Source organism: Podarcis raffonei, chromosome 3, assembly GCF_027172205.1.
Source record: "Podarcis raffonei isolate rPodRaf1 chromosome 3, rPodRaf1.pri, whole genome shotgun sequence".
Lineage (NCBI taxonomy): Eukaryota > Metazoa > Chordata > Lepidosauria > Squamata > Lacertidae > Podarcis > Podarcis raffonei.
The window spans coordinates 102,842,277-102,869,775 of NC_070604.1; the positions used below are offsets into that span (position 1 = coordinate 102,842,277).

Below are 27,499 nucleotides of genomic sequence, written 5' to 3' on the forward strand. Positions count from 1 at the left end.
GACACCCTAAGCCTCCATTCAAAGATTTTTAAAGGTTATAAGGATTAATCTACAATGTATTTTACAATTAAACTACCAGGATAAAATGTGCTTTTAATAACACGGTGAATGACTGATAAAAAGTCTTCTAATTTAACTTTGGAGTATTCTGACTGCACAGAAGATCGAGATTTGTTCTTCTAAACGTTTAATCTGACTCACGTTGTGTAAATTACTTCAGCATAGCCAAGCCAAGTGTAACTCAACTCCCACTAAATGGAAAATTCCACTTAGGCTTTGAATGCTTTCAATTCAGCTTAATTAGATTTTTTACAAGCCAATGCTGTATTGTTTGAGGTGCAAGGCTGAACATATTCTCAGTGCTTGAATATATATATATATATCAGTCTCAACACCCATGGATCAATAAATACTTGGTTCTGTTTGTACAGGTCTACCATAGCTTTACAATTTAACTATAACCAGAAGCAAGTAATTGCTGGCCAGCATACAAGGGAAGGCTCCCTTGCCTTTGCATGTGATCAAGAAGCTTGTACAGAATCCACACAACAGAACATAATTGTTTTAATTTTGTTTTTAAGGCAATTAAACCAAACGTTTTGGTTCAATGCAGGAATACACAGCTTTTACAAGGGCCACAGGTGTATTTGCTATTGTGCACACCAAACCATTCTCTTTCTCTCTCTTAAAAAAAATTACATTTATGTTCTGCTCATACATATGAGTGGCAGCAGTCTTACATCCACAAGATCAACTGGGTTCACACCTGCTTTTCTTTAGCAGTGCTGCAGCTTCAGGTGTTTGCAGACTGGACCCCAACCACTTCCCTTCCACAGAAGAAAATGGCTGCAGCCTCAGAAAGACACAGGAGAAAAGAAAAATCCACGTATCTCCTTCCTCCAATATTTAATATGTAAGGTGTTCTACACAAGTTATCTCTACTTTTCTCATACAAATAGAACACTAATTACTAGATCACGTAAAAATGTGAAGACACTAGCGGGATTGAAATAAATCCTGCAACTAAATGTAAGACATTTTATAACTTTCTAGACCAAAGAGACAGAGTTGACTATAAGGACATAAAGGTCAGAAGTGGAGGTTTTAAAGTGCGATATAAAGACTTGAAAACAAAAAACCAGTTGAAGGGATAGAAGGACGTCACGAGCTTGGCACAGCAAAGAGTATTTTTATTTGCTATTGTAATGTTGGAAATATTGTGTTAAAAAATTAATTAATAAAAATTATATGTTAAAAAAACAACACTGTACTAGATCCCATGTGGAATAACAAATGTGGTAGGTGAACTAAGGAAGACACTTTTTTGAATTAACAATTGAAATAGCATTACCAGGTACCTTGAAGTTATTTGTGAAGTGAAATGTACAACTTACCTCAAAATAAACGGAGCGAAGGGTGCCATATTAAGGGCAGAATATGTGCCATCCATCGGTGATGGATACAGCTTCCCCAAAATCAAAAGCAAAAGGAATAAGCTCGGGTGCAGCTTAAACTCACCCGTCCCACTACAATTAAAAAAAAAAAATGTTGTTAAGATCATTAAACATATCCATGAAAATATTTGCCTAAGTCTACCACTATTTGACAATATGCTAGATGTTGCTATAGATTAGGGGTCGGCAAAGTTTTTGTGGCTTGGGCCGGTTCACGATCCCACAGACGCCGCAGTGGGCCGGAGTGCAGGAGCTTCCTGTAGCCAATGGGAAGCCGGCCAGCGTGAAGGAAGGCGGTCCCCGCTCTGCTCCACACCAGTTTAGCGCGGCGCACGGGAGCCGACTGAGCGGGTGGCGGGGGTCCCCAAGTGGGCAGCGGAGGTCCATGGGCTGGTTAAAAGACCCCCTTGGGCTGCTTGTGGCCCATGGGCCTTAGGTTGCTGACCCCTGCTATAGGATGTTGAAGGACTCTGGGTTATAGCTAGCTAAGTAATCTTCCAAACAGAAACACTTGAGACTAACAAACATAAGTTAGTAATGCCCATTGATTTTAATGGGTCTAACTGGGAGTATGACTTAGGAGGCAGTTTCAAATCATAGCAGGCAATGTCAGAGCTTAATGAAATGGCAGAGCTACTGCCACATCCACAGGCCTGCTACTTGAGCCAGCCACTGGTCCAGCCTCAGTGCCAGATTTACATATAAGCTTAACAAGCTATAGCTTAGGGCCCCACTCTCTTGGGGGCCCCAAAAAAATTTAAAGAGAAAAAAAAACACTGGGTGTACATTTCCAAAATTTAAGATTAAAAACAAATAAAATAAAACCTACATACAGCAACAGTATTTTGCGTTGTATATGGACCTATTAGGTTCATAAATTACCATATAGCACATGGATAGGCAAACTAAGGCCCGGGGGCTGGATCCGGCCCAATCGCCTTCTAAATCCGGCCAGCGGACGGTCCAGGAATCAGCATGTTTTTACATGAGTAGAATGTGTGCTTTTATTTAAAATGCATCTCTGGATTATTTGTGGGGTGTAGGAATTCATTCATTCCCCCCCCAAAAAAAATATAGTCTGCCCCCCCACAAGGTCTGAGGGACAGTGGACCGGCCCCCTGCTGAAAAAGTTTGCTGACCCCTGATATAGCATATATTCAACACAAAAAACAGTGACGATTTGTTGTTAACAAAGGACAGCTGGGCATATAAAGGGCCCCATTACCTTCAGTAGCTTAGGGCCTCATCAAACCTAAATCCGGCCCTGTCCAGACCCATCCCTGAAACACCGCAGGGGTATCAACTGCAGTAGCTTCCACCTGCCTGCCATTTGGACGGGCATATTGGGTCAATCCTGACTGGCATGTCCTCCCTGTTGCCAGTGGAGATCCCCTGATGGCAGAGGCCAATGGATCTTGGAAGGGCTTGGGGAAGTGGCCTCTCCACATCACCCAAACTCCCTTCAGCATGGCTGATTGGTGGTTTCGATTGCTCCACTAGGTAGAGGCAACTCTTAAATGATTAAAAACATTGCAGACATTTCCTCTTTCATGCAAGTGTTATTAGTTGACTACAACTCTTTAACCATTTAATTTTGTTCACTTAAGTTATCAGAAACAGCTAATGCTTAATGCTCCATTTTTTTAGACAACCAATGCAGACCATAATGCTTTACTTCTGTATGCTTCCCCACAATACATCTTTTCCTTTTTTGCTGCGTATAAACCCCAACCATAAGCATAAAAAAAATTCTCAAATTACCTGGAGGAGAAAAAATTAATGAATACAAAGCTGGCCTGCAAAATAATTTGTATGAAATGGAGTGGCTTGTATGTACATAAATATCACTCAGATTAATGTGTAACCAGTTTGGTTTTGGCTGTAGTAAAACAAAAACAAAAACTGCAAAAAAAAATTTAAAAAATGCTGATGGGTAATTCCGAAGAGACTTTGAATTGAGAGTGCAATTTTTATTATTATTTTCCATCAGTATACGGACAGCTAGAACAGAATGTTTTTAACTTTGACTATTTCAGCTGTGTATTGTATTAATTATGATGTTGTGACCTGCCCTGGGGTCCCTGATGAAGGCTGGGCTATAAATAAACTAATAGCAACAACAGCCTACTTAAAAACACATAGACAGCACTTGTCCAAATCTGTTTTCTGCTCCAACACTGAAAGCCTAAACATTTGACAATGGGTTCAATGGACAATTGACAATGATAACAATGGATTCTTCTTACCTGTCCACTGTGCTAGCTACAGCTTCCAACTGGCTGAGCAAGAACGGATAAAGGTTTGGAAACCGAGTGAAGAACTCCCTCCCTGTCATTCTGTAGAAGAAGAAAAAGATTTTCCAACACACAGTTGCATGGAAGTTTCAAGACTATTTACATAAGACTTATGTGTAATTATGTACAACCCAAATAATTTCATTTTCTGTGCCATTTATGTACCACAAGATGGGCAAGCATCTTTTTTTTTTAATCAGCCAATGCAAAATAGGCAGGTCACAAAACCAGACTTCCTAAAAGCAGCTTTTAAACAACATGTTATACTTAAAGCTTCATAAGCATGTCCTTTTTTCAAAAATACAAACAGATCCCATATCCCACTGATTTATTTATTTTTAATGTCACAGTAGCCATTATTTTCATAAGGTAAATCCAAGAGTTAAGGAGGGAAAGGCGATAGCAAAACCATCAGAAAAAAACACAACGTTTTCCATTTAAAATGGTTTTTCAAATAAACACTGAATGCCTATCCTAAGCACATTGATGTTTTTATTGTATGACACCTTATTATATTTTATATGAGTGTGCTGTTTATAGATATTTAAATAAAATAAATAATAAATAAATAATAAAAAAGCTTCCATATTTCAGGTCAAGGAACTAATCTAAAAACAGTCTTATACCTACAGTTCCTTTAATATTTATTAATGAAATAAGGTTTTAACGTATGAGTAAATCACCACATGGCAAATACCAGCCAAGATTCTTCCAGTGCTCAGCTAAGACAACATGCCTTAACCACAAAGCACTGGCCAAATATTGCAAAACGGATCAAAACAAATATTTTAAATGAAGCAAGCACAGAAAGCTTCCACAAGGGCACAAAAAGGTAGGAACCTTAACCTGTTCAATACTACAAGCATACTGGCAGGGGCCTGGCTCAGAGTTCCGTTTACTATATTTTTCACCTATTTTAATGTCCGAGGAGAACTGGTTAAAGCCAATTTTGTAATTCAGAACTGAAGCTCTCCACGATATAACATTTAAGAAAACCAAAGCCCTACATTACAGGCTCGCATAAGAGGACTCTCCTTCCTTGGAGGTTTTTAAGCAGAGGTTGGATGGCCATCTGTCATGGATGCTTTAGCTGAAATTCCTCCATTGCAGGGGGTTGGACTAGATCAGGGGTCAGCAAACTTTTTCATCAGAGGGCCAGTCCACTGTCCCTCAGACCTTGTGGGGGGCTGGACTATATGGGGGGGGGAATAATGAATTCCTATGCCCCACAAATAACCCAGAGATGCATTTTAAAGAAAAGCACACATTCTACTCATGTGAAAACACCAGGCAGGCCCCACAAATAACCCAGAGATGCATTTTAAATAAAAGCACACATTCTACTCATGTAAAAACACCAGGCAGACCCCACAAATAACCCAGAGATGCATTTTAAAGAAAAGCACACATTCTACTCATGTGAAAACACCAGGCAGGCCCCACAAATAACCCAGAGATGCATTTTAAAGAAAAGCACACATTCTACTCATGTAAAAACACCAGGCAGACCCCACAAATAACCCAGAGATGCATTTTAAATAAAAGGACACATTCTACTCATGTAAAAACATGCTGATTCCTGGACTGTCCTGATTCCGTGGGCTGGATTTAGAAGGCAATTGGGCCGGATCTGGCGCCCAGGCCTTAGTTTGCCTACCCATAGACTAGATGACTCTTGGGTCCCTTCCAACTCTATGATTCTATAAAACAGATAAAATGCAGACTGTTCTAGAAGTAGAAAATGGAAGCAGCGGACAGTATCTACTAGCAAACAAAAATTGCAGGAAATCTCGTCTGATTATTCCCACATATAAGGAGGACAGTAAAATCGACCCAAGGAATGACAAGGCCAGAACCAAGAAGTTATGGTTCTGTTTAAAGCAACCCTTGATGGCACACCACCAAAATGACAGATTAGAACGTCTTCCTGGGGTAGTGAAGGCCCCGAACTGACCTTGCCCATAGTTTGCCTACCCATGGACTACCCATGCATAACAGGCTCTTCCAGGGACTAGGAAGCGCTTTGCTTGGGCTGAGGCTTTGCCTGAGCAACAGTTGTCTTCCTAGCTCTTTGTCTTGGCAAAAATGGCCTTTGTAGTGTTTTACAGTGAATGTTGGTTGCAACTCCCTGACACCCTTCCTACTGCTGCCTTTGATATTTGAGATATTATAATGTAAAGTGATGAATACTAAATTGCACGGAACAGTACTTGGAAGAGTTAATCATTGTAGGAGAGACCATCGGTCTTACAGAGGGAGCATGTGAAGAAGAACCCCTTGTTGCAAGCTTAACAAGATGGCCGACTGCTTTCGGCCTAAATTGTGTTTCTAACTGGAAACCTGAGGACGTGTCTGAATTTCCAGCAAAGCCTTTTCCAACCTAGTGCACTCCTCATGTTTTGGACCACAACTCCCATCAGCCAACACATGGCAAAGGCTGCTCTAGCGCAAGGGAACTATTATTAAAGATCAAGGCTTCAAACCTGCAGCATTTGAGCAAGAACAGCCAAACACTGACTCGACAGTGTTGCACAATCCCAGCCTCACACCTGTGACAAACATGGCAGGTTAGGTCATGCCGACCTCTGATAAACATGCCAAGTTTGATCATGTCTTCAATAAGTTGCTGAGTATTTTAAATTGGATATTGCAGACAGCACTCTCAACTTCTGCCTGCAAAGTACAAGATGATCGGAGATAAAATATTAATCTTAAATATAGTGCGTTTCAAACATTCTTCTAATCAAGTCCTCATCTTTCAAACATATGATAGCCATGGAAGTTTTGGTTAAGGCAGGTGTGCAAAATATTATAAATTTATATAGTGCTGTACTGTGTTTTTAATATTCGGTTGGGAGCCGCCCAGAGTGGCTGGGGAAACCCAGCCAAATGGGCGGTGTATAAATAAATTTATTATTATTATTATTATTATTATTATTATTATTATTATTATTATCCTAATTATTATTTCACATCCCATAATTTCACGGCTGATTTTAAACAGGGGTTGGTTCCATAAGTCATTTTCTATAGTGCTATAGTAACAAGAGGTGGTTTAAATTCAGAGAGGCCTCCAGGTTTCAGGCACTGAATAACATTTCTCTGGGAGAACAACAGAATAATGCTTTTGAACTGGTACCTGTCACTGAAAGAGGAGTTTTTCTGTTAGCGTAATTTCCTAATCTAATTAGGAAATTATTCTGGGAGGTAACTGAAGGACCACCAACTCCAATTTACCAATCTTACAACTTGGCAGCGCCCACCAAAAAGGGACATAACATTCTCCAGCTAGGCCGATCAAGTTTACAACTAGGATCAAGAATAGGCTTGAAGTTTAGTCATAATGACATTGGGATTTGTAATTTGGTATCCTGTATCAGCCATGACTGTTTTCCTCTATGCTTCCAGACTGACTGGAGAAGGCATGTCCCAGCAAAATGCACAATTCTTTCAACCTCACTACTAAGTGACCGCAGCCAGTTGCCAAGCATTCAAGATTAGACAGGAGGGCTTCTGACTAACAGGTGGCTACTTCTAGTACTAGACAGATGTTCACCCAATAAGTAAAAAGAACCGAAAGAGAAATGTGACTATACTATTACTGGTACTGCTCCCCTAAAATCTAAAGCAATACTCTGTGTGAAAAGATACAACATCAATTCTGCGGTAATTGCACACCACTTAGAAAGAGATCTACTCTACCACACTTAAAATGAACATAGAATCTCTATGCATACAAATGAAGTTGTGACAAACACAATAGTCTTCAGCACTGTATATCTTTCGCACTCCCAGTGCAAGCACAAATCTGTTGTTTTATATGCAATACACTCTGGATACGTAACTTTCAGGTTGCGAACGCGGCAAACCCGGAAGTGTATACTTCCAGGTTTTGCCACACGCGCATGCTCAGAAACGCCATGTGCGCCACGCGCCATATCTGTCAACTTTCAGATTTGAAAATAAGGGATCAGCAGCCTCACCTGTCCCGGGGACAGTCTACGGGATATCTTAACAATCTGGGATAGCAGCGGGAAGCAAAAAAAAAGAAAGGTTGACAGCTATGCCACACGCATGCGCAGAAGTGCTCTATTGCGCCGTGCGTGTGCACAGGAGCGGCACCTCCAGTTATGGACTTTTCAGGTTAAGTATGGACCCCTAGAACGAATTTAATACGTATCCGGAGGGTCCACTGTATTTATATCCTAGACTTCCCCCCCCCCCAAAAAAAATCAAGATGGCAGGCGAGGGGTTATTTCATTCTACGCTCACAACAACCTTGCAAGAGGCAGAGTGACTCTCCCAAGGCTAGTTATGAGCTTCAAAGCGAAGCAAATGTGAAGCCAGGGCTCCCCAGTCTAACACTCTATCCCCTAGGGCAGTTAGCCAGCAGGGTGCCCTCCCAATGTTTTGAACTAAAGCTTCCGTCTTATCCCTGACCACTGGCCATGCTGGTGGGGCTGAAGACAGCTATAGTTCAAAACATCTGGGCAGCACCAGGTTGGCTAATCCTGCTCTACAGTATCCACCGATTTCCAGTCCTCTGAACGCTTAGCTTTTCAAACAGGAAACAGGAAAATATACTGCTACTTAAAGAATACTTTCCACGTACTAAACAAGCAATCTGGACTGAAACAATCCAGAATGTTTGCAAATAACTCATTTAATTTTCGTATACCGAGATTGTCAGATAGAGAGACTACATGAAGATGACAAATTGATGGAACAAACAGTTACTGATAATATTCAGATGCGGATTTTGGCACGAGAACTACATTGAATTAAAGCCTAGAAAACCATGTTAACTGACTTTGATAGGTCACAAGATAAACATCACTCCAAAACTTGTTTACAAGAAGTGCCTAAAGATTACTTTTAACATTTCCATCTCAAGTTTTGTTAGTTCTCCTTCATATTTTCCTTTCTTGTACAACTATTCTTTTCAAAAAAAATTCCTGCACAGGCATGATGCCAGTTAAAGTTGAACAGTTTAATATTTCAGAACTTAGCATTAGCAAAATCATCCACACTGGACACCTCAGTTACTAAGATTTTAATTTGGCAAAGACAAGAAAATGCATAGAAGTAATACACAGTTCCCATCCAAATATGCCACATTTATATTATATTCCCCCCACCACCCCCCCAAAAAAATTAAACAGGCAGAAAATGCATCAAATGGGCTAAGGGTGTCAACATCCATTTTGACAGGAGAAAGTCACTCTTATCAAGCTTTCAAAAGGTTTCTGGCAATGTTCCCCACTGAAGCCTCCTAAGGAAATTCAGCAGTCATGGAATAAGAGAAAATATTAAGTGACCGGTAAACAGTGGAAAACTGAATGAAGTCGTTTTCGTAGTGGGAAGAAGAAAACAGTAAACCCCATACCATAACCAGTGCTTTTAACCAATATGTTGCTCTGAGAAAACTCCCCTCAGGAGGAAATTTTCAAGAACAAATGGTGTTTATGAACATGGGATGAACCACTAGCAGCTAGGAATGTACCGTATTTTTCGCCCTATAAGACGCACCAGACCATAAGACGCCCCTAGTTTTTGGAGGAGGAAAACAAGAAAAAAAATATTCTGAATCTCAGAAGCCAGAACAACAAGAGGGATCACTGCACAGCGAAAGCAGCAATCCCTCTTGCTATTCTGGCTTCTAGGATAGCTGTGCAGCCTGCATTCACTCCATAAGACGCACACACATTTCCCCTTACTTTTTAGGATGGAAAAAGTGAGTCTTATAGAGCAAAAAATATGGTATATATGCATGCAGAATCATTTCACTTTGGCCACCCCTGAGTGTGACAAAGTAAAGAAGAGGCTGGGGAGAGGGTTCAGAAGAAGAGGGAAGCGCCATGTAATGCTCTTCCTGTCCTCAACTCACTTTCCTCAGAGAAGGAGCACCTAGACTAACCAGGAATCTGGGTGCAGCTCAAGACTTTTTAGACTCGGGTGTGGGAGAGGGTGCAACAGTTCCTTGCACCAACAAGCCTAACAAGAAGATCACAGCCTGTGACAGAAATGTAAAGAGTGGAGCGAGACCAGGGCCAGATTTAGGTTTGATGAGGCCCTCAGCTACTGAAGGTAATGGGGCCCTTTATAGGTCCAGCTGTCCTTTGTCAACAACAAATTTTCGCTGTTTTTTGTGTTGAATATATGCTATATGGTAATTTATGGACCTAATAGGTGTCTAAAGCCATTTGCACATAACAAAATATGTATTTTATCAAAGTAATTGTTGAACTGAAATACAATTAAGAGGGCTAAACGCACCTCTAGCTGTCCTTGCTAAATTGTTCTCTGTTACATGACCATAGCTTCCCATAAGAAATCATCAATTGTCATGCTGTTTTGTATGCACATATCAGTTCACCAAAGCCATGCATCGCAGGTCATCCGATTAAGCTGTTTATCGTATTTTATATTTTTCAGAAGAAAGGATACTTTCATGACCTTGATCCCTGGGGCATATTAGGTGTAATGCTGTATGCATAATTCGTGAATCAGCTGTTCCATTTCTCAGTGACAAAAGCGTTAGTCAGGAAAAAAGGGCAGCCAATTTGAAAAGGGTGGGTTGTTGTTGTCTTTTAAGAGGTGGCTGTCCTTGCAGAGTCCTAAAGGTGCATTTTCCCGCCAAATATCCACAGAGATGCCAAATGGCAATCTCACAGAGACATAAATTAGCTAATAAAATAATAGGATACAATACTAATCCAATACCAGGACTGAATTAAGGATGTCCACAACCACTTTGTCTTTTTGCCTGCCCACAACTGTCAGCTCTTTTTAAAAAATATACAGTGGTACCTTGGTTCTCAAACTTAATCCGTTCTAGAAGTCCGTTCCAAAACCAAAGCGTTCCAAAACCAAGGTGCGCTTTCCCAAAGAAAGTAATGCAAAATGGACTAATCCGTTCCAGACTTTTAAAAACAACCCCTAAAACATGAATCTTACTATCTAACGAGACCATTGATCCATAAAATGAAAGCAATAAACAATGTACTGCAGTCACACAATCAATCAGTAGCTGAACTGGTTTCCACACAGTCACAAAAACAAAACGAAAAGAGCCACAAAAACAAAAAAGCAAAATAAATAGCGAAAACAGACAGTGTAACACTCAAGACAGAAGTGCGGCACTCAAAACGGAAATGTAACATTCAAAACGGAAGCGTGGCACTCAAAATGGAGCACGTTCGGCTTCCGAAAAAAGTTTGCAAACCGGAACACTTACTTCCAGGTTTGCAGTGTTTGGGTTCCAAGTTGTTTGAGTACCAAGGCATTTGAGAACCAAGGTACCACTGTGTGTGTGTGTGTGTGTGTGTGTGTACTTTATCAACGCATTCTGTGTTACAGTCATACATAGGATAATAAGAAAGAAAGGCATACAGCTCATTCAATTCATCTTCCGAAGGCCTGCAATGACAAGGAAAACGCAATCTGATCTAAGGGTAGAAGTCTCATACTACCCACCATAGGCAAATATAATATCAGCCTACAAACCATTTACTCCAGGCAAGGTTGATGGCCCTCAGCAACAGGTGAGGAGGAGTTGTTGTTTATGAGTATCTTGAACAAAAAAGTAAAGGAAACTACATTGACCCAAAAGAAAACCCAAAACCTAGCCAGGCAATATCTTTATTAGATCTCTTTATGAAACCAGATGTTAAACAAAACAGAGGAGAGGGGAAGCTGGCTTGACGCTGAATGTACGGAGTCTGCATTTAGTCACAGTCTTAAAATGGAGTGTAGGGGGAGCCAGCAGGATTAATTTGAATTGCCTCCAGTCTACTAGGTGCTATACCATGAAGGGGAAGATGCGGGAGGCTAACTGTGTTAAATAATACTCATCAGGTCAGTTTGATAATGGGTTAAAACTAACCAGTATGAAAGAAGAGATGAAGTTAGGAAGGATCGGTAAAGCTTTTCACATAAACCGGCAATTTATTGTTTAATCAGTTCCCGGTTATCTGAAAAGTACAGTAAACCTCCAACCTATGCACATTTAATTTTGTGCATTCAGCTTTAAATGCATGGCAAAAACATTAATATAAAGGGGGTACAAAGAGGGCAGGACTCTGGGAAAAATGACTTTGGCAATCCCACCCGCAATTCAACCCCAACGGATTTGGAAGACATGTGATTTTGCCTTAAGGCGCAACCCCCTACATAAATTGTGGGTTTACTGTACCTTAAAGCCACATAGTATCTCAGTATTTCGATTAGGCCACAGCTAATCTTTACCTGGAGCAAAAAGAGCTTTTAAACTCTCAGCCTTGCTTCTCAATAGGGAAGTTCTCGTGGGAGAATCTGACTTCTCACAAGAGCATCCCCACCTTAACTGTGTATAGTTGGAATTTCAGAAGTTAAATGCAAGAAAATGTGGATGTACTGTAATAGTATTAATTAGATTTATATACAGTGGAACCTCGGTTTTCAAACGTAATCTGTTCTGGAAGTCCATTCAACTTCTGAAACGTTCGAAAACCAAGGATCAAAGGGCTGTCAACAAATTTGATGGGGAAAATTGAGAAACATGCCTCGGAAGCCATTCGACTTCCGAAGCACGTTCAAAAACCGAAGCATTCAGTTACGGTTTTTTGGCGTTCGGCTTCCGAAACGTTCGGCAGCTGAAATGTTCAAAAGCTGAGGTTTGGCTGTACTGCCCTTCGTCACAACATAAAACACAAATGACAACCCATAACGTAGTTTAACGATCAAACGAGTCATATAGATGCTGTAATAAGTAATCTTTAATAAAATGCAACAACAACAGCACAAAACAGTCCATAATTACAGAACCTTGACTCTATCTAAAAGTATTTCTTAATCCTGTCTCCCATGGAAAATCACAGACCCTTCAGCTCTCACTTATAAATTTTCTCTTCATCTTATCCATCCCTCACGGTGCTTGTGGTGGGAGGAATCTTCAGTATTTAAATTCATTAGCAAGCTGTTTGCCTGTCCTTTATTTTGCTCACCTTTCTTCCCTATAATGGATGTGAACATACTCAATCAACTTTGATGGGTTGTTTAATTTTAAGCAGAACTCTAAAGAATTTTTTTTATAGTCTACTCCTCTGACCATTATCTTGTGCCAGCACTAACAAGGTTGATACTGCTTTCATCTTTTTTCAGCCAAAGTTGAAAAACCTGGCAAAACCTTCATTACCTGTTAAGGATGCACCAACACCAGGAGTTAAGAAAGCAGAGTTCTGTCGAAACAAATATTCCAGCTTGAAATCAGAGTGCTAAAGAGACATGTTTGAAAAAGGAACCAGGGAGTGTTTGTTGCAAAGAGTGCTCTCTGCTTTCTTAAAGGAGAATTCATTATTCCTTACAGCATCTGCAGGCCATTAGCCACTGATGTTTCTGTAAAAGAATACCCTCCACTAAAGAGAATGAACTTCTTGCGGCTTTTAATACACAGCTGAAATATGTGTTTAATCCAAAAATGGAGGGAGGGGAGGAGGTGACCCCATGTCAATAATTTAATGGCAAAACTTTTGGGGGGAGGAAGGGGGTCAATGCCACTTGGATGCATGATTCACTAAATATGAGACTCCACACTGTTTCATCACATACATTACTTGATTAAGATGACTTTCAAGCAAAGTATACACTGCCTTCACTGAAAAACAGTGTGTCTGAGTTGACTAGAAGTGACCACAGAATTCTGTATTTACTAAACCGTGAGGAGTTCATTAATACCTTTGAGTAATTACTTGATACTGCAGTTAACAAGTGATGAAAAATATGTTTGAACTTGCCCTCAAAGTGAATAATATTCTCATAAATCATATGAAAGGCCAAAACAAAGTAATCAGAATACTACAATATTCACATGACCCAATTCACAGCATTCTCAAGTTCAATAGGTTTTACCCTTCTTTTAAAATAAGATTTACCAGGGTGGCTTACATACAATAAAATATAGTTGAAAGGGCATAACAAATGTACAGGAAGATTTGTTGAAGAGCAATAAGGGACAAACTGAACTGAAATACAAGAGAGTTGTGACAAACCAACTAGATTTCACAATTAGATATTGTGAAACATTTCAAAGGCACCAAAGGGCCACTTCATTAGTTTAGGACTGTGCTGAGAGATTCTAGTCGTTATTAATCAGGTATAAAAGATAACAAAGACAACCACTTCCAAGTTTCCTGGATGGGGATTCACAGCAATTTCATACCCACCATCTGAGGGATCTAAATTGGGACGTTCATTCTTTGCTCAGCTGCTGTGGCGTGAGTCAGCTGACTCCCACCAAAGCAACCAACCAAAAGGTGAGACATTCCAGGAGCCAATCAGAAGCTGGAATGCCCTCTGTAATTCCAGGATATACTGCTTAAATTAAGGCGGTTGACTAGTAGGCAATTTTAAATCCAATGATACTTACACTGCTAAAATCCAGTTAGGATTCTGCTGAACATAACTGTGAAATATATCTTCATTTCAGGAGTTAATACCTCTATTTTCTCTTTTTATGCAAGTTCACAAGAGCAATTTAATATTTATTTAATTTTTTAAAAAATGGCAAGGCAATGAGAGAAAGGGAGCTAAAAGGCTAATTAAGCATTACTGAATGCAAAAAGATTGATAAATGTACCATTTGTTTTGCAAGGAACAACATACTTAAATATCAGAAAGCAAGCAACATTGCTTAAGTTCACCGACTTGGGAAAACATTCTTTTATGCTGCATAGTTCAAAAATAAATACTTTAGGGAAACAGAGAGCAAGCCATTATACCTTGGTTTTCATTTTCTTTCAGATAGAAACCGCTAGAGCAAACATTCCTACTAGTTTACGTTGCCTGTGTTTTTACGAAGTTAATAACCGAACTGTCAGTCAAGGCCTATATAAATACAGTAGTTGAATGCTTTCTGCTTTAGAAGCACTCTTATTTACAAGAGCAGCCTGCCAAGATTTTGAAATGACTGCATGGTCTGTTTGCTTTGATCTCTTTTATGCCTCAGTCTCTCAGTACCTGTTAGTTTGCTATTTATGATACCTTTGTGTATTTAGGCATGAGAAGAGCAACTGTGGGAAGCCAGCACTTCTTAAGAAATCAGTGGTGTGAGAGGGTGCATCAGATGATAAGCAGGAATTTTATTTTACTTTTTTTAAAAAAACAAAAAACCTCAAGGTAGTCATTTGTGAATGCAAAGAGACTGACAGGTGTTACGTTACCAAGGTGGGGGAGCACAAAGGCGTTATTTAAGCATACATCAGCTTTGTGACTGTACACTCACACAGTATTTACCTATTGTTCAAGAAGTTTTCAGGATATCCCAAACTAATCTCAGCTCATTTACTGCCTTTGATTACTGCCTTGGAGGATTACCAGAGCCCTACCACAAAATGATTCACTCGTTAGCCTTTTGAAAGAACCTTCTCCCACGACTGAAGGAGGAATGAAGAACAATTGCAGCATGCCTGCTTTGTGTACGTAATGCAGTGAGTCTACCTTGCATTCCTCTCACAAGCAGATCAAACAGCAGTCGTGCCCAGACCTAGGAAGCTTCCCCCTGCACAAACAGGAGACCCAAGATACCACTGACATGTGGGCAGCAAAGAAGGAAAAATGTAACTGGAAAACACAGTAAAGAGCAATGTGGCGGTGGGGGGGGGGGAGGAGATGGAGGTGTTTTTCCTGCTGAACAGCTGACAGAAAATGAGTGAAAACTATATACAGTGGTACCACAGCTTAAGTACTTAATTCATTCCGGAGGTCCGTTCTTAACCTGAAACTGTTCTTAACCTGAAGCACCACTTTAGCTAATGGGGCCTCTTGCTGCCATGCCGCCGGAGCACGATTTCTGTTCTCATCCTGAAGCAAAGTTCTTAACCTGAAGCACTATTTCTGGGTTAGCGGAGTCTGTAATCTGAAGCGTATGTAACCTGAAGCATATGTAACCCGAGGTACCACTGTAATGTCCCTCCATTGCTGCTAATAGGGCAGCTGGAAGAAAGCACAGGAGACATACCTGAGGGAGCGTCTCTACTCCCATCGTCCAGCCCAGACACTGAGGTCCAGCTCTGAGGGCCTTCTGCCAGTTCCCTCACTGCGAGAAGCTAGGTTACAGGGAACCAGAAAGAGAGCCTTCTTGGTAGTGGCACCCACCCTGTGGAACGCCCTCCCATCAACTTTTAGAAGACATCTGAAGGCAACCCTGTTTAGGGAAGCATTTAATGCCTGATGTTTTATCGTGTTTTTAATATTCTGTTGGGAGCCGCCCAGAGTGGCTGGGGAAACCCAGCCAGATGGGCAGGGTATAAGTAACACCCATCATCCTTGACCACTGGCCACGCTAGCTAGGAAAGATGGGAACTGTAGTCCAACAACACCTGGGAACCCAAGGTGGAGAAAGTCTGTTCTTGAGGAACAAGTTCTGTGTGTCACAGGTGCATTTAGCTCACTGGTACAGCACATGGTTTCATAAGCAAAAAGTTCTCAGGTTCAATTCCAGAATAGGATGGGGAAGACAGAACCACGGCTACAGTCAGTGCAAATAATTCTGAGCTAGACAGACCAATCATCTGACTCCTTGCAAGGCATTTCCCTGTTGTTTGTTGTTGTTTAGTCGTTTAGTCGTGTCCGACTCTTCGTGACCCCATGGACCAGAGCACGCCAGGCACTCCTGTCTTCCACTGCCTCCCACAGTTTGGTCAAACTCATGCTGGTAGCTTTGAGAACACTGTCCAACCATCTCATTCTCTGTCGTCCCCTTCTCCTTGTGGCCTCCATCTTTCCCAGCATCAGGGTCTTTTCCAGGGAGTCTTCTCTTCTCATGAGGTGGCCAAAGTACTGGAGCCTCAGCTTCAGGATCTGTCCTTCCAGTGAGCACTCAGGGCTGATTTCCTTCAGAATGGATAGGTTTGATCTTCTTGCAGTCCATGGGACTCTCAAGAGTCTCCTCCAACACCATAATTCACTGCCTTGCCATGGCGAAGGGGCTTGAATAACTCAGAGAAGCTATGAGCTATGCCGTGCAGGGCCACCCAAGATGGACAGGTCATAGTGGAGAGTTTTGAGCAAACGTGATGCACCTGGAGCAGGAACCGGCAAACCACTCCAGTATCCCTGCCAAGAAAACTCCATGGACAAAGACAACTGGCATTTCCCTACGTTTCCACATTTCTTGCGAAGAGGGCAGAGAACCATACTGAATAAAGTGTGTTACGCTACTGAACCATTACCGTCCCTTTGGTAAATTAGGTGTCTAACAGTCACCATAAAAAGCTCTACCTCTTAAAGTAGTCCCTGAGAATGTGCTGTCTCCAACATGCATCAAAATTGGTGCTTGAACTTGAAATAGCCTGCCTTCCTTGGCTGTACTGCCTGCTATTCAGAATTTTTATCTGATCTCTGTGGTAGCACCTAACATTATGAGAACTTGAAAGCTTTCATTTGTTAATATTTTGCATCTCATCTACGAATCTACTGCCTTTTCCAGTAAACTATTTTTAAAAGTGAGAAATCCACCACTCACTTGAAGTTCTTGTTCAGCACTACAGTGGTACCTCGGGATGCGAACGGAATCCGTTCTGGAGCCCCATTCACATCCTGAAGCGAACGTAAGATGCGACTGCGCATCTGTGGGCCGCGCTTCGCCGCTTCCGCACATGATGTCATTTTTTGCGGAGCACAACCCAAAAATATTTAAGCTGAAGCGTATTCATCCCGAGGTATGACTGTACTGAGGGTTTGGTCCCAGGCTATGATGCAGAAGAAGGTTAGCACTCAGGGGCAATTTTAGCATGATCTTAGGCAAGCAAGAAGAATTTACCTGTGCAATGTTGTATGCATCTCTTTCTTTAAACCCTGGTTGGTTCACCAGGGATGGAGGTTGCACTGGTGTGCTAACACGATATGCACAACATGCTACAAAGAATTGCAGATTTGGAATGGTCACAAGAGTTATCTAGTCCTATCCCATGCAATGCAGGAATCTTTTTGCTCAATGTTGGGCTTGAACCCATGGCCCTGAGACATTACACAAGAATGAACCACTGTGAGCCTTGGACCTGTGTGCTCTCCCCTTTTTGCTTCTGCTTTGCTTAAACACAGCTTTATATGTAATTTGAACTGAAAACCATGATTAATGCCAACTAGGTATTGCTTGGAACAGACCGGTTTTAAATAGAAAAGCAAAAACGGAAGCTCAACACAAGGCTCAACATGGCTTGTTCTCATCACACTAAAACAGGGGGAGAAATGGAGGCAGTGAGAGATTTGACTTTCTTGGGTTCCATGACCACTGCAGATGGTGACAGCAGTCACGAAATTAAAAGACGCCTGCTTCTTGGGAGAAAAGCAATGACAAACCTAGACAGCATCTTAAAAAGCAGAGACATTACCTTGCCAACCAAGGTCCATATAGTTAAAGCTATGGTTTTCCCAGTAGTGATGTATGCAAGTGAGAGCTGGACCATAAAGAAGGCTGATTGCCAAAGAATGGATGCTTTTGAATTCTGGTGCTGGAGGAGACTCTGGAGAGTCCCATGGACTGCAAGAAGATCAAACCTATCCATTCTGAAGGAAATCAGCCCTGTGCACCCCCCCAGGTGGTTTACTTCTACCAACCTTGACCATTATTCATGTTGGCTGGGGCTGATGGGAGCTGGAAGTCCAACATCATTTGGAGGGGCACGTGTTCCTTACTCATAAGTTTAACTCTGATTGAACACTTGCAAATGTGTCCCAAGTCTCATAGTGGGTACTAGATTTTTTAAAAGTTAAAAAAACCCTGCCTATCAAACTTTTCCAACCATAGTTGAATGCATCTGATTTACACAAAGTCAGCCTTTGCAACACTGACACTTCTTTCCTTAAAATTCCACGAAGAACCTGCTCTCCCACGGATGCCTTCCATCAGCAAGCTACACTATTCAATAATTAGCAGCGCAAGAATGATTTTATCCCCTAAATTCACTTACACACACAAAGTGCTTTCTTTCTCATCAATATCATCCAAGAGACATGCAGTCACATGAATTTCTCTACAGCCTGTTTCAGAATTCTGTAGCTCATGGGAGATTGCCTTTGCGTTGTTAACTACATCATGAAAAAGGGAGAAAATCTTGGACTATCGTTAATATTCATGTTTGTGGAGGGGAGGTACCACTTTATTCAGCGATTCTGAATAAAGGAATCCTACTACAGAATAAATGATGGCATTCCGGAGAAGCTGCTTTGGCAAGAAGGGAAGAAAAAAAACAAAATCAATTCCTGAATAGTCTTTCTGATCAGTACTCAAACACTAATTGGAATTCAGAGAAATCTGCACTCAACATGCCAGTAAAAGGAAGAATCATTACTCATTCTTCAAAGCTGTAAACAGAAGATAAGTGTGTTTCAGGAAATTATAGGTACTGAAGTTCAATAGTTCAGACATTTTTTCCATCCTCATTCTGTAACGGCAACAGCAGCAGTGATCTTTATACAGGTGTCCAAAAGCATAGCTTGTTACCTGCACTTTACAAAAGTCATTCCACTAAATTTTTACACTGATAAATCAGTGGCTGACACTGAGTGTATACAGCAAATCTGTTCTCTGTACCTGTAAGGAGTAAGTTTCCAAGCAGCTATTAGTCACATCCAACACCTAAAAGTATAATGTGTGGAGTGGCCCTATGATAAATACACGGGAAGTAGGAAACCCCACTGTTGCTTGGAGTCCATATATAACAACAAGATATGGACAGGAAAATCTGCTACTCACAGCAGAGGCTGAACTTTTCTAAGTGTTATGGGTTTAACAGCAAATCCTACACTAAGTAATGAGGAACAAGGATGCTATTAAAGAAATAATCGCATTTCTTGCTGATTTGAACTGCATCTATATAAGTAGGGTTGCCATACTTCAAAAAGTGAAAATCTGGGCACAAAAGTTGTTGAGCACTTTTTTTCAAAATCTAAAAGGAAAGAAAAGACAAATTTGGAGCTATTATTTGGCATTTCGTCAAAAAATCAACATTTCTGACATGGGTTGCCATTCCCCGGACATTTTTGCCAACTTTCGGAAATTCCACCAGGACGCTAATTCCGATGTCATTTGAGAAATTTTTTTTAAAAAAAGTAGTTAAAGTACTGTATAACAGTTTTGCTGGGAATTGGCTGGCTTGGCAAAGCTTGAAAAGCCGGACTGAGTCACCTGATGTGCAGGGAGTTCGATCCTGATAGGGCAGTGTTTTCCTGTCACCCCCTGGGCCAACTTTGACCTGTCAGTAGGACAACCCACCTGTCAAACACCTGACATCATCAGATGATTGGCAGGTGGGTGGTTCTGCCCACCTCTCAAAATTGACCTGCAGGGGTGGAGGAGAGATAATGTTCAAACAGATTGAGAGGTTTGAGAAAGCCAAAAAGAGGACAGATGTAATGAGCCAGAGAAGAATATTATTTCTTTCTTTAGGGCAGACGGGAATGGAAGGCATTTGGGTGTAAATATGTTTTCCATCCCTTGTTTTAAATACATCTACAAGAGAAAGCGGGGGTGGGGGGGATGTTAAACTGGTACAAGCTTCCTGCACCTTTGGCAAGGGTAATTCATTTACACTTTAAACAAACCCATGAGTAAACTGAAGATTTTCAACTGGCTGGGAAGATGGGAAACTCTTTTCCTCAATGTAAAATGCAGTACCACTGCCATGGATTCTTGCAGAAGTAAGGAAAGAAAAATAATTTTCTTAAAATTGCCTGGCCTCTCATTTCTGTCAAACCATGCTGCAACATCCTCTTCTAAATGTTCAGCCTTGGATATAGAAATTAGAAGCTTAGGTCCTCAATAACCTGTGGCACAAGCTGCATCTAATTTAGCAAGGCTTCCTCTATCATCGCACAATCTGGGAGATCAGACTTTCCACTCATGTCAATGACACCTGCCCATGTAACCTAATTTTAAAACGTATCTGTGGTTGCCTATTAAGTGAAAAGGTACAGGAGGTGGATCAACACAACATCTGTGGAAATAAGATCCACTTTTATGGAAAAGTTCCTACCTTCAGGCTTCCCAGTTTGAAAATGTTGGCTCATTTAAAACGACCCAGAAAGTTACATAAAATGTACTTGACTGTAATCCAAACATAAGTACATATTGGAAACAAAGGATGCCTGAAGGAAAGCGAACTACATATCGTTGCTCTAGGTACACAGTGATTATTCTGCAGTAAAAAAAACATGAATCAAGAGAGACATCTAGCGGTTTTTTTATTATTACAAAAGTGTCTCAGCTGCTGAACCAGAACAAATAAATATAAAATGCAGGTTTCCTCAAACCGAGATTATTGTTATAATTTCATTGTAAAGGATTAGTTCCCAAAAGTGATTCTTAAAATTAAATTAGTGTAGGCATGCAGCCTGAAGGGCTCGCACATACCCAAATAACAAAATCACCAGATTAGATTCTATTCGTGCTTATATATTATTCAGAAAATGAATTTCAGTCAGTCATGTGTTGGTTTAAATTGTACACAGTTTACCCTTGCAGCTGGCACCATTTCAGAGTTGTACATCCCTCAATCAAGAATATTATTAATTGAAAACAGGTGACAGCAGAACCTCCAGCCCATCCCTGCAGTACAGACTATTGGCTAAAGCCCATTTGGACCAAACAAGTGTGTAACTGTAAAGTTACATTGCAGCCCTTGGATGTGCTGTTCTCAGGCCCTGTGCTTCCCTTTGCTCCTGCCTGCTTCTGCCTCACTCTGGCTTTGCTACAACTCCTTGTTGACACTTTCTGCCCTGTTACCCACTCCTGTCCAGAATCCATTTAAGAATTCAACCTACCACCCAGGCTACAAACCAGAAGCACCACAGTTCTCTCACTTTCAGAATCAGCTCACTTATTCCTGGCCCATTCTGCAAAGGCTCACGAGAAAAGACCCAGGCCCTTCGCCTTTTCTGAAGCGAGACTCCAGATACATGAAATTTGAATTATGAAAGAGTTCAAGGCATTTAAAGGTGTCAGGAAATACATGTAGAACAATCACATGACAATGAATTGTGGGGGTAAAACCCCTCAATGTGTACTCTTCCATTTATGAAACAAAATAAAAAAATTCCTTCTAGTAGCATCTTAGAGACCAAGTAAGTTTGCTATTGGTGTGAGCTTTCATGTGCATGCACACTTCTTCAGATACTTCTTCAGATTCTTCAGTGTGCATGCACATGAAATCTCATACCAATAACAAACTTAGTTGGTCTCTAAGGTGCTATTGGAAGGATTTTTTTTATTTTGTTTCAACTACGGCAGACCAACACGGCTACCTACCTATATCTTCCATTTATAAACATATCCAAATCTTGCTTCTTATGCTTAGAGCTTTGTACATCCTTTTAAGATAATGGAACAGTAGCATTTGTGAAATGAGGGCTGCAATCCTATGCATACTTTGTTGTTGTTTAGTCATTTAGTCGTGTCCGACTCTTCGTGACCCCATGGACCAGAGCACGCCAGGCACTCCTGTCTTCCACTAAGCTAAACCAAATAAACCTGGGGTGGTTTCTGTGCAAGCAGGTTTAGGACCGTGTTTTAAAAGTTATACAGCTAAATCTAAATTAGCAACATGTTGCACAAATGTCTGAAGTATACTTTGTGAGGGAAATGAAGAAAAGAAAAAACAACAGCTTAGCAGGCCAGGAATAGTAAAATAACTGCAAACATTAGCCGAGAGCACCATTTTACACCCAAATTAAGAATCATAGACTTTAGTCCAACCTCTTGCAATGCAGGAATCTTTTGCCCAATGTGGGGCTCAAATCCATGACCCTGAGATTAAGAGCATCATGTTCTTGCTGTCATAATATTATTATTTTTTAACACAGTTTAATTATTGGTATCAGATGATAACAATAAATTTCATATAAATTCATCAAAAATAAGGGACCTTTCTCAAGTTTCTTTTTGGGCATAGAATATTTTATAGCAGTGGTGGGGTACATGTGACCCCCCCAAAATAATATTGGACTACAACTCCCATTATCTCTGACTAGGGATTATAAAAGTTGCATTCCAACAACATCTGGACGACCACAGGTTCCCCAACCCTGTTTTACAAGGAGATCATCCATGTACCATACCTGTTTTTCTTTGAGTTCTCATCCTTTCCTCTTTTAACCCCAAATATTCTTGTGATCAATGTACTAAAGAGAAGAGTAGATGAATTTCTCACCTATCAAGCAACATAAAGGCAAGTGTTAAATGACATCCCAATTTTTCCTATATCTTTTCATTATGCATAAGTTAAAGCAGATGAAAAATATGAAATATTGCAAAGAAGAGAAAGAAGAGAGACATTAGTTACAATATTTAAATGTAATAGTGAAAGTAAGAAATGTAAATTAAGTGATAAGATTGGAAAATTTTCAGGTGTGATTGATGGAAGTAAAAAAAAGTGTATAAGATATAAAAGTATGTTTAATAATTGTTGAAAATGTTGTTAAAAAACTAATAAAAATATAATATAAAATAAAGTAGATGAAAAAAGCCCAAATAAGAGAAAAGAGCTTCATTTTAAAAACATAATGTTAATTTCAACTTGTACTTTTATTTATACTGGAATTAGACCTGTGGTTCCCAATGTGGGGCATATGCCCCATGGGGGGGGGCAATTTGATTTTTAAGGGGGGGAATTCAAGAATGAGTTATTAACAGTATTTATTTTTTTTGCATTTCTTATGGTTCTAGGGGTCTCATATACAGTATATTGTGACGTACACTTTTTTTATCTTGAGGTGAGCTCAAATTGTATTTTGAATTTGTTAGGTACCTTTATTTTATTGTATAGTAATTAAAATGATCAAAGTATTACATAAAAAGCTTCTATTAAAATTATTTTATATTTATGCATTTCAGTTTTCTATTATATGTTTTGGAACTTTACTTGCTATTTTTTCATATCACTTCATATTATCATTATTACTATTAACAATTTCTTAGAGATTTCTTCCTCAGTACTTCCAACTGTCCTTTTGTTCTTTTATTTTTCTCTTTCATGGGTGCCATGTTCTTTGGAAGCTTGTTTAGACCAAGCTAATGGCCTTTTAGGCTTCCTCCACATGAATAGGAGTTCACTTTTTGAATAATAAGAATTATGTTTCACAGGGGGGACAGGGGACAGCATCAGGATTTTAGAGATGCTTAGGTGGGGCATGGCCCAAAAAAGGTTGGGAACCACTGAGTTAGAGAAACCACAAAACCCAGATTCAGAAGACATGATAAGCCAAAACATGGCTCAAAGGCCAGCAGAAACTCCAGCAGGACCAGAGGAGGAAAAGAGGAAGAAGAAGAAGAGTTTGGATTTGATATCCCGCCTTTCACTCCCCTTCAGGAATCTCAAAGCGGCTAACAATCTCCTTTCCCTTCCTCCCCCACAACAAACCCTCTGTGAGGTGAGTGGGGCTGAGAGACTTCAGAGAAGTGTGACTAGCCCAAGGTCACCCAGCAGCTGCAGGTGGAGGAGTGGAGACGCGAACCCGGTTCACCAGATTACGAGACTACCGCTCTTAACCACTACACCACACTGGTCAAGATCTCCTCTGAGAGAACCTGCATGCTCACATGTTCTCCCTAAATCATGGTTTGGCACAGCATTACCCGAAAACTAAGTCATAATGTTATTTAGGGACTGTTACTAAGGTGATTAAATTGTATTAATTGCGGGGGGGGGGGACTGATCTTGCAGCATTATATTTTCACTGACCACACCCACAGAAACATTGTTCTACTTTTAGACCCACTGAAATTAATGAACAATAACAGAGTAGAAGTTAGATCAGGGTTTTCCAAACGTGGGTTTCCAGATGTTGTTGGACTACAACTCCCATCATCCCTAGCTAGCAGGACAGGGATTATGGGAATTGCAGTCCAAAAGCAGCTGGAGACCCAAGTTTGGGAAACTCTGAGTTACGTGGATGCAGCCCATTGTTAATAACTTAAACTTAAAGTATTCATTCTAGACCAAGCATGCCACCAGAGACTTCATTATCACCTCCAACTGGCACTCTCTCTATATATATAAGCGTGTGTGTTAAAAAGTTACTGAGTTTTTAATATTAATCAACCAAGTAGAAGCAGCTTTCCATGTCAGAAGGTGAATGCGGTGCTCTGCCTTCATTGCAGGAAACTAAATAAAAACCAAATAAAAAGAATACCAAGAGCCAAAATTCAGTGTTTCTGTAGGCTGTTTTATAGCCTTTCCTGCACGCTGTCCACTTGGCATTCTTTCCATATAACTCTATAAAAAGAATTCATAAAAATCTAATCAGGCATTGTAGTGTTATTGAGAAACACAATCAATGCCCCGGTTACCACCATTAACATGTGGCTTTCAAACTTAATATACTAAACGTAAAGGATCAACTTACTGCCCAGACAGAGGACGTAAAACCTAATATTGCCACTCGCATTCCATCTGCCACGTAAGGAATGATGTTTTCTCCTAAGCGGGTGTCCTTGAATAAAGCCCTCAAGATATTTAAAGCATGGACCTGGTAGGGAGGGAAGTCAATACAGGCTACTTAGTTATCGGAATAACCTCAAAATTGTGTACTTTAACTTCAAAACTGTAACTCTGAAAAGCGAGCAAGCCCTGAATAGTAGCCTGCTTTGACTTAAGAGTCAGGGACCATGTTGATAACTGCGTGCCTGGTAAATTTCAGGAATAAACAGCTTGGTAAAAGATAAAGGCACATCATGAAAACAATACAGGAAACAAATCTCACCAGGCCTGTTCCCAGTAAACTGTGTCTGCACCACACACATCACCGCAATAAAATACTAATTTAATCTACATTAAAGTTATATTTAGTATGTGTGCTCCTGTTGAAGGATATACAAATCCAATATCCTGGACCCACATTTGAAGCAAGAAGCCCGCTGAGAGTGAATTATCACAGAAAGGATATTTTGTTTTGGCATTTATCCCCCCAGAAGACACTGGGAAGGCCATTGAAATTAGGTCAGTGGTCTATTCTGTACACTCTGGGAAATTATTCTAGAATTCTACACCTCAATACTTGAAATCTTTTCTTACTTTTCAGCATAAATTAATAAATTAAGGATTAGTTCTCATATCCATAATGGTCTTTAAGCAGCTCTTCCTTTTTCACATTATTTGTATGCTTAAGAGATTTTTGAAACATTAAGTGGTTTACAAAATACTTTAAAATAAATATCAGCTTCGTCATAAGCTGAAGCTTTTCTTCTTCTCAAGCCTTTGAAGGGCCACGTACCAATTCTGTTACTGAGTGTACCGGTTTCAATATCTTTCTGTCCTTGTAAAGTTTTTACCTCCTTTTGTTTTATGATATTTTTGGTGGCGCTTTGGTTTTAGATTATTTTACTGTACCCTGTCCTAGGATTGCTTTGGGATGAAAGGCAGATTAAAAACATTACAAGAGATATAAATAAAACTTATTGTGGCAATGAATTACTGGAGTTAATACAGTCAAACCTCGGCTCCCGAACGCCTTGGGAGTCGGACGTTTCGGCTCCCAAACGACTGAAAACCAGGAGTGAGTGTTCCAGTTTTTGAACATTCTTTCGGAAGCCGAATGTCCAACAGGGCTTCTGCGGCTTCCGATTGGCTGCAGGAGCTTCCTGCAGCCAATCAGAAGCCGCGCTTTGGAAGTCGAACGGACTTCCAGAACGGGTTCTGTTCAACTTTCGAGGTACAACTGTTCTTCCTTTGGCATGAATCCAAAGGAGGGTCATAGGGGCTAGACGACAGTGTGCCTTTATTCTATGGTAACCGTTTCCTAAAGCACTGATAGGGAACCTGTGGTCCTCTGGGTACTGTTGGGATCCCAACTCCCATCACTGCCACCCAGTATAGCCAATGGTTAAGGAAGATGGGAGTTGAAGTGCAACAGTATCTGGAGGGCCCCAGATTGCCCCGATCTCTGTCCTAAAGAAACAACATGTAAATTTACTGACTTTGCATTGTGGTGCAAGGTAGATATTACCTGAGGGATTGTGCTTGGTGGAGTACTTGAAGGTGAAACTAAAGAAATCAACTCTTTCATTGTCATTTTTAACAAGCCTGTTTTACCCTTCTTCGGTTCTGAAGCTAGCAGAGCCTAGAACGAAAAAAGAAGAATAAAAGACAAAGCACAACTCACTAAACTTTTGCAAATAGATCCGACCCAATTGCCTCAAGATTCCATACACACACACATATATTACACACACCTATCTAGCACAAATGATGAGGAGCATCAGACCTCAGCCTCAAGTCCCAGGAGGTGGCAAAGGGACTTTCAACGTTTAAATCAAAACACAATTGTGACTCATTAAAGAGGCAATTTTTCTAGATGAACGCTAGCCAGAGTTGGTGCGAGCAGTAGAGTAATATAACATTGAGAAATGAAACTGGCAGCTCTAGGAACAAGCTAGAGAAGCAAAAACCTCAGGGATTTTTTTTTAATCTGTTACCATTAAGAAAGCACCTCTCGCTTGTCTTAATTCTGTTACTTTCATTCATAATACATTATCTGTTTTGGATTATGCAACTGGAGAGAGCCAATAATTATTTGATTAATTTTAACAAGCACTGGTTTTGAAGCTATACAAGGAATGAGGAAGGTTTGTACTACTGTACACATATACTCTTGTCATTTTCATCTTAGGTATTTATAAGGTCTATATTTATAGCCTGACTTTCAAGGTTGCTCCTCACTTCCCAAAAAGTAGCACGCATATTTGGTGCATCATATTTCTTCAAGTGAAGCTCATTCCAG

At 40.4% G+C, this 27,499-nt stretch overlaps 1 protein-coding gene across 6 annotated transcripts in view; it reads right to left on the reverse strand.

Moving 5' to 3' along the window:
• The window catches only part of THADA (THADA armadillo repeat containing), a 158,564-nt gene that overhangs the window by 86,339 nt on the left and 44,726 nt on the right, over window positions 1–27,499 (reverse strand). For all 6 annotated transcript variants that reach the window (XR_008329722.1, XR_008329723.1, XM_053383336.1 and 3 more), the window contains 5 exons: window positions 26,726–26,839; window positions 25,127–25,249; window positions 22,841–22,932; window positions 3,701–3,790; window positions 1,395–1,526 (listed from right to left, as the gene is read on the reverse strand). Coding sequence is in view for 4 of the 6 variants with exons in the window: in XM_053383336.1 (XP_053239311.1) it covers window positions 1,395–1,526; window positions 3,701–3,790; window positions 22,841–22,932; window positions 25,127–25,249; window positions 26,726–26,839 (551 nt within the window). In the remaining 2 variants the exon portion in view is untranslated. The remainder of the gene's footprint in view (window positions 1–1,394; window positions 1,527–3,700; window positions 3,791–22,840; window positions 22,933–25,126; window positions 25,250–26,725; window positions 26,840–27,499) is intronic.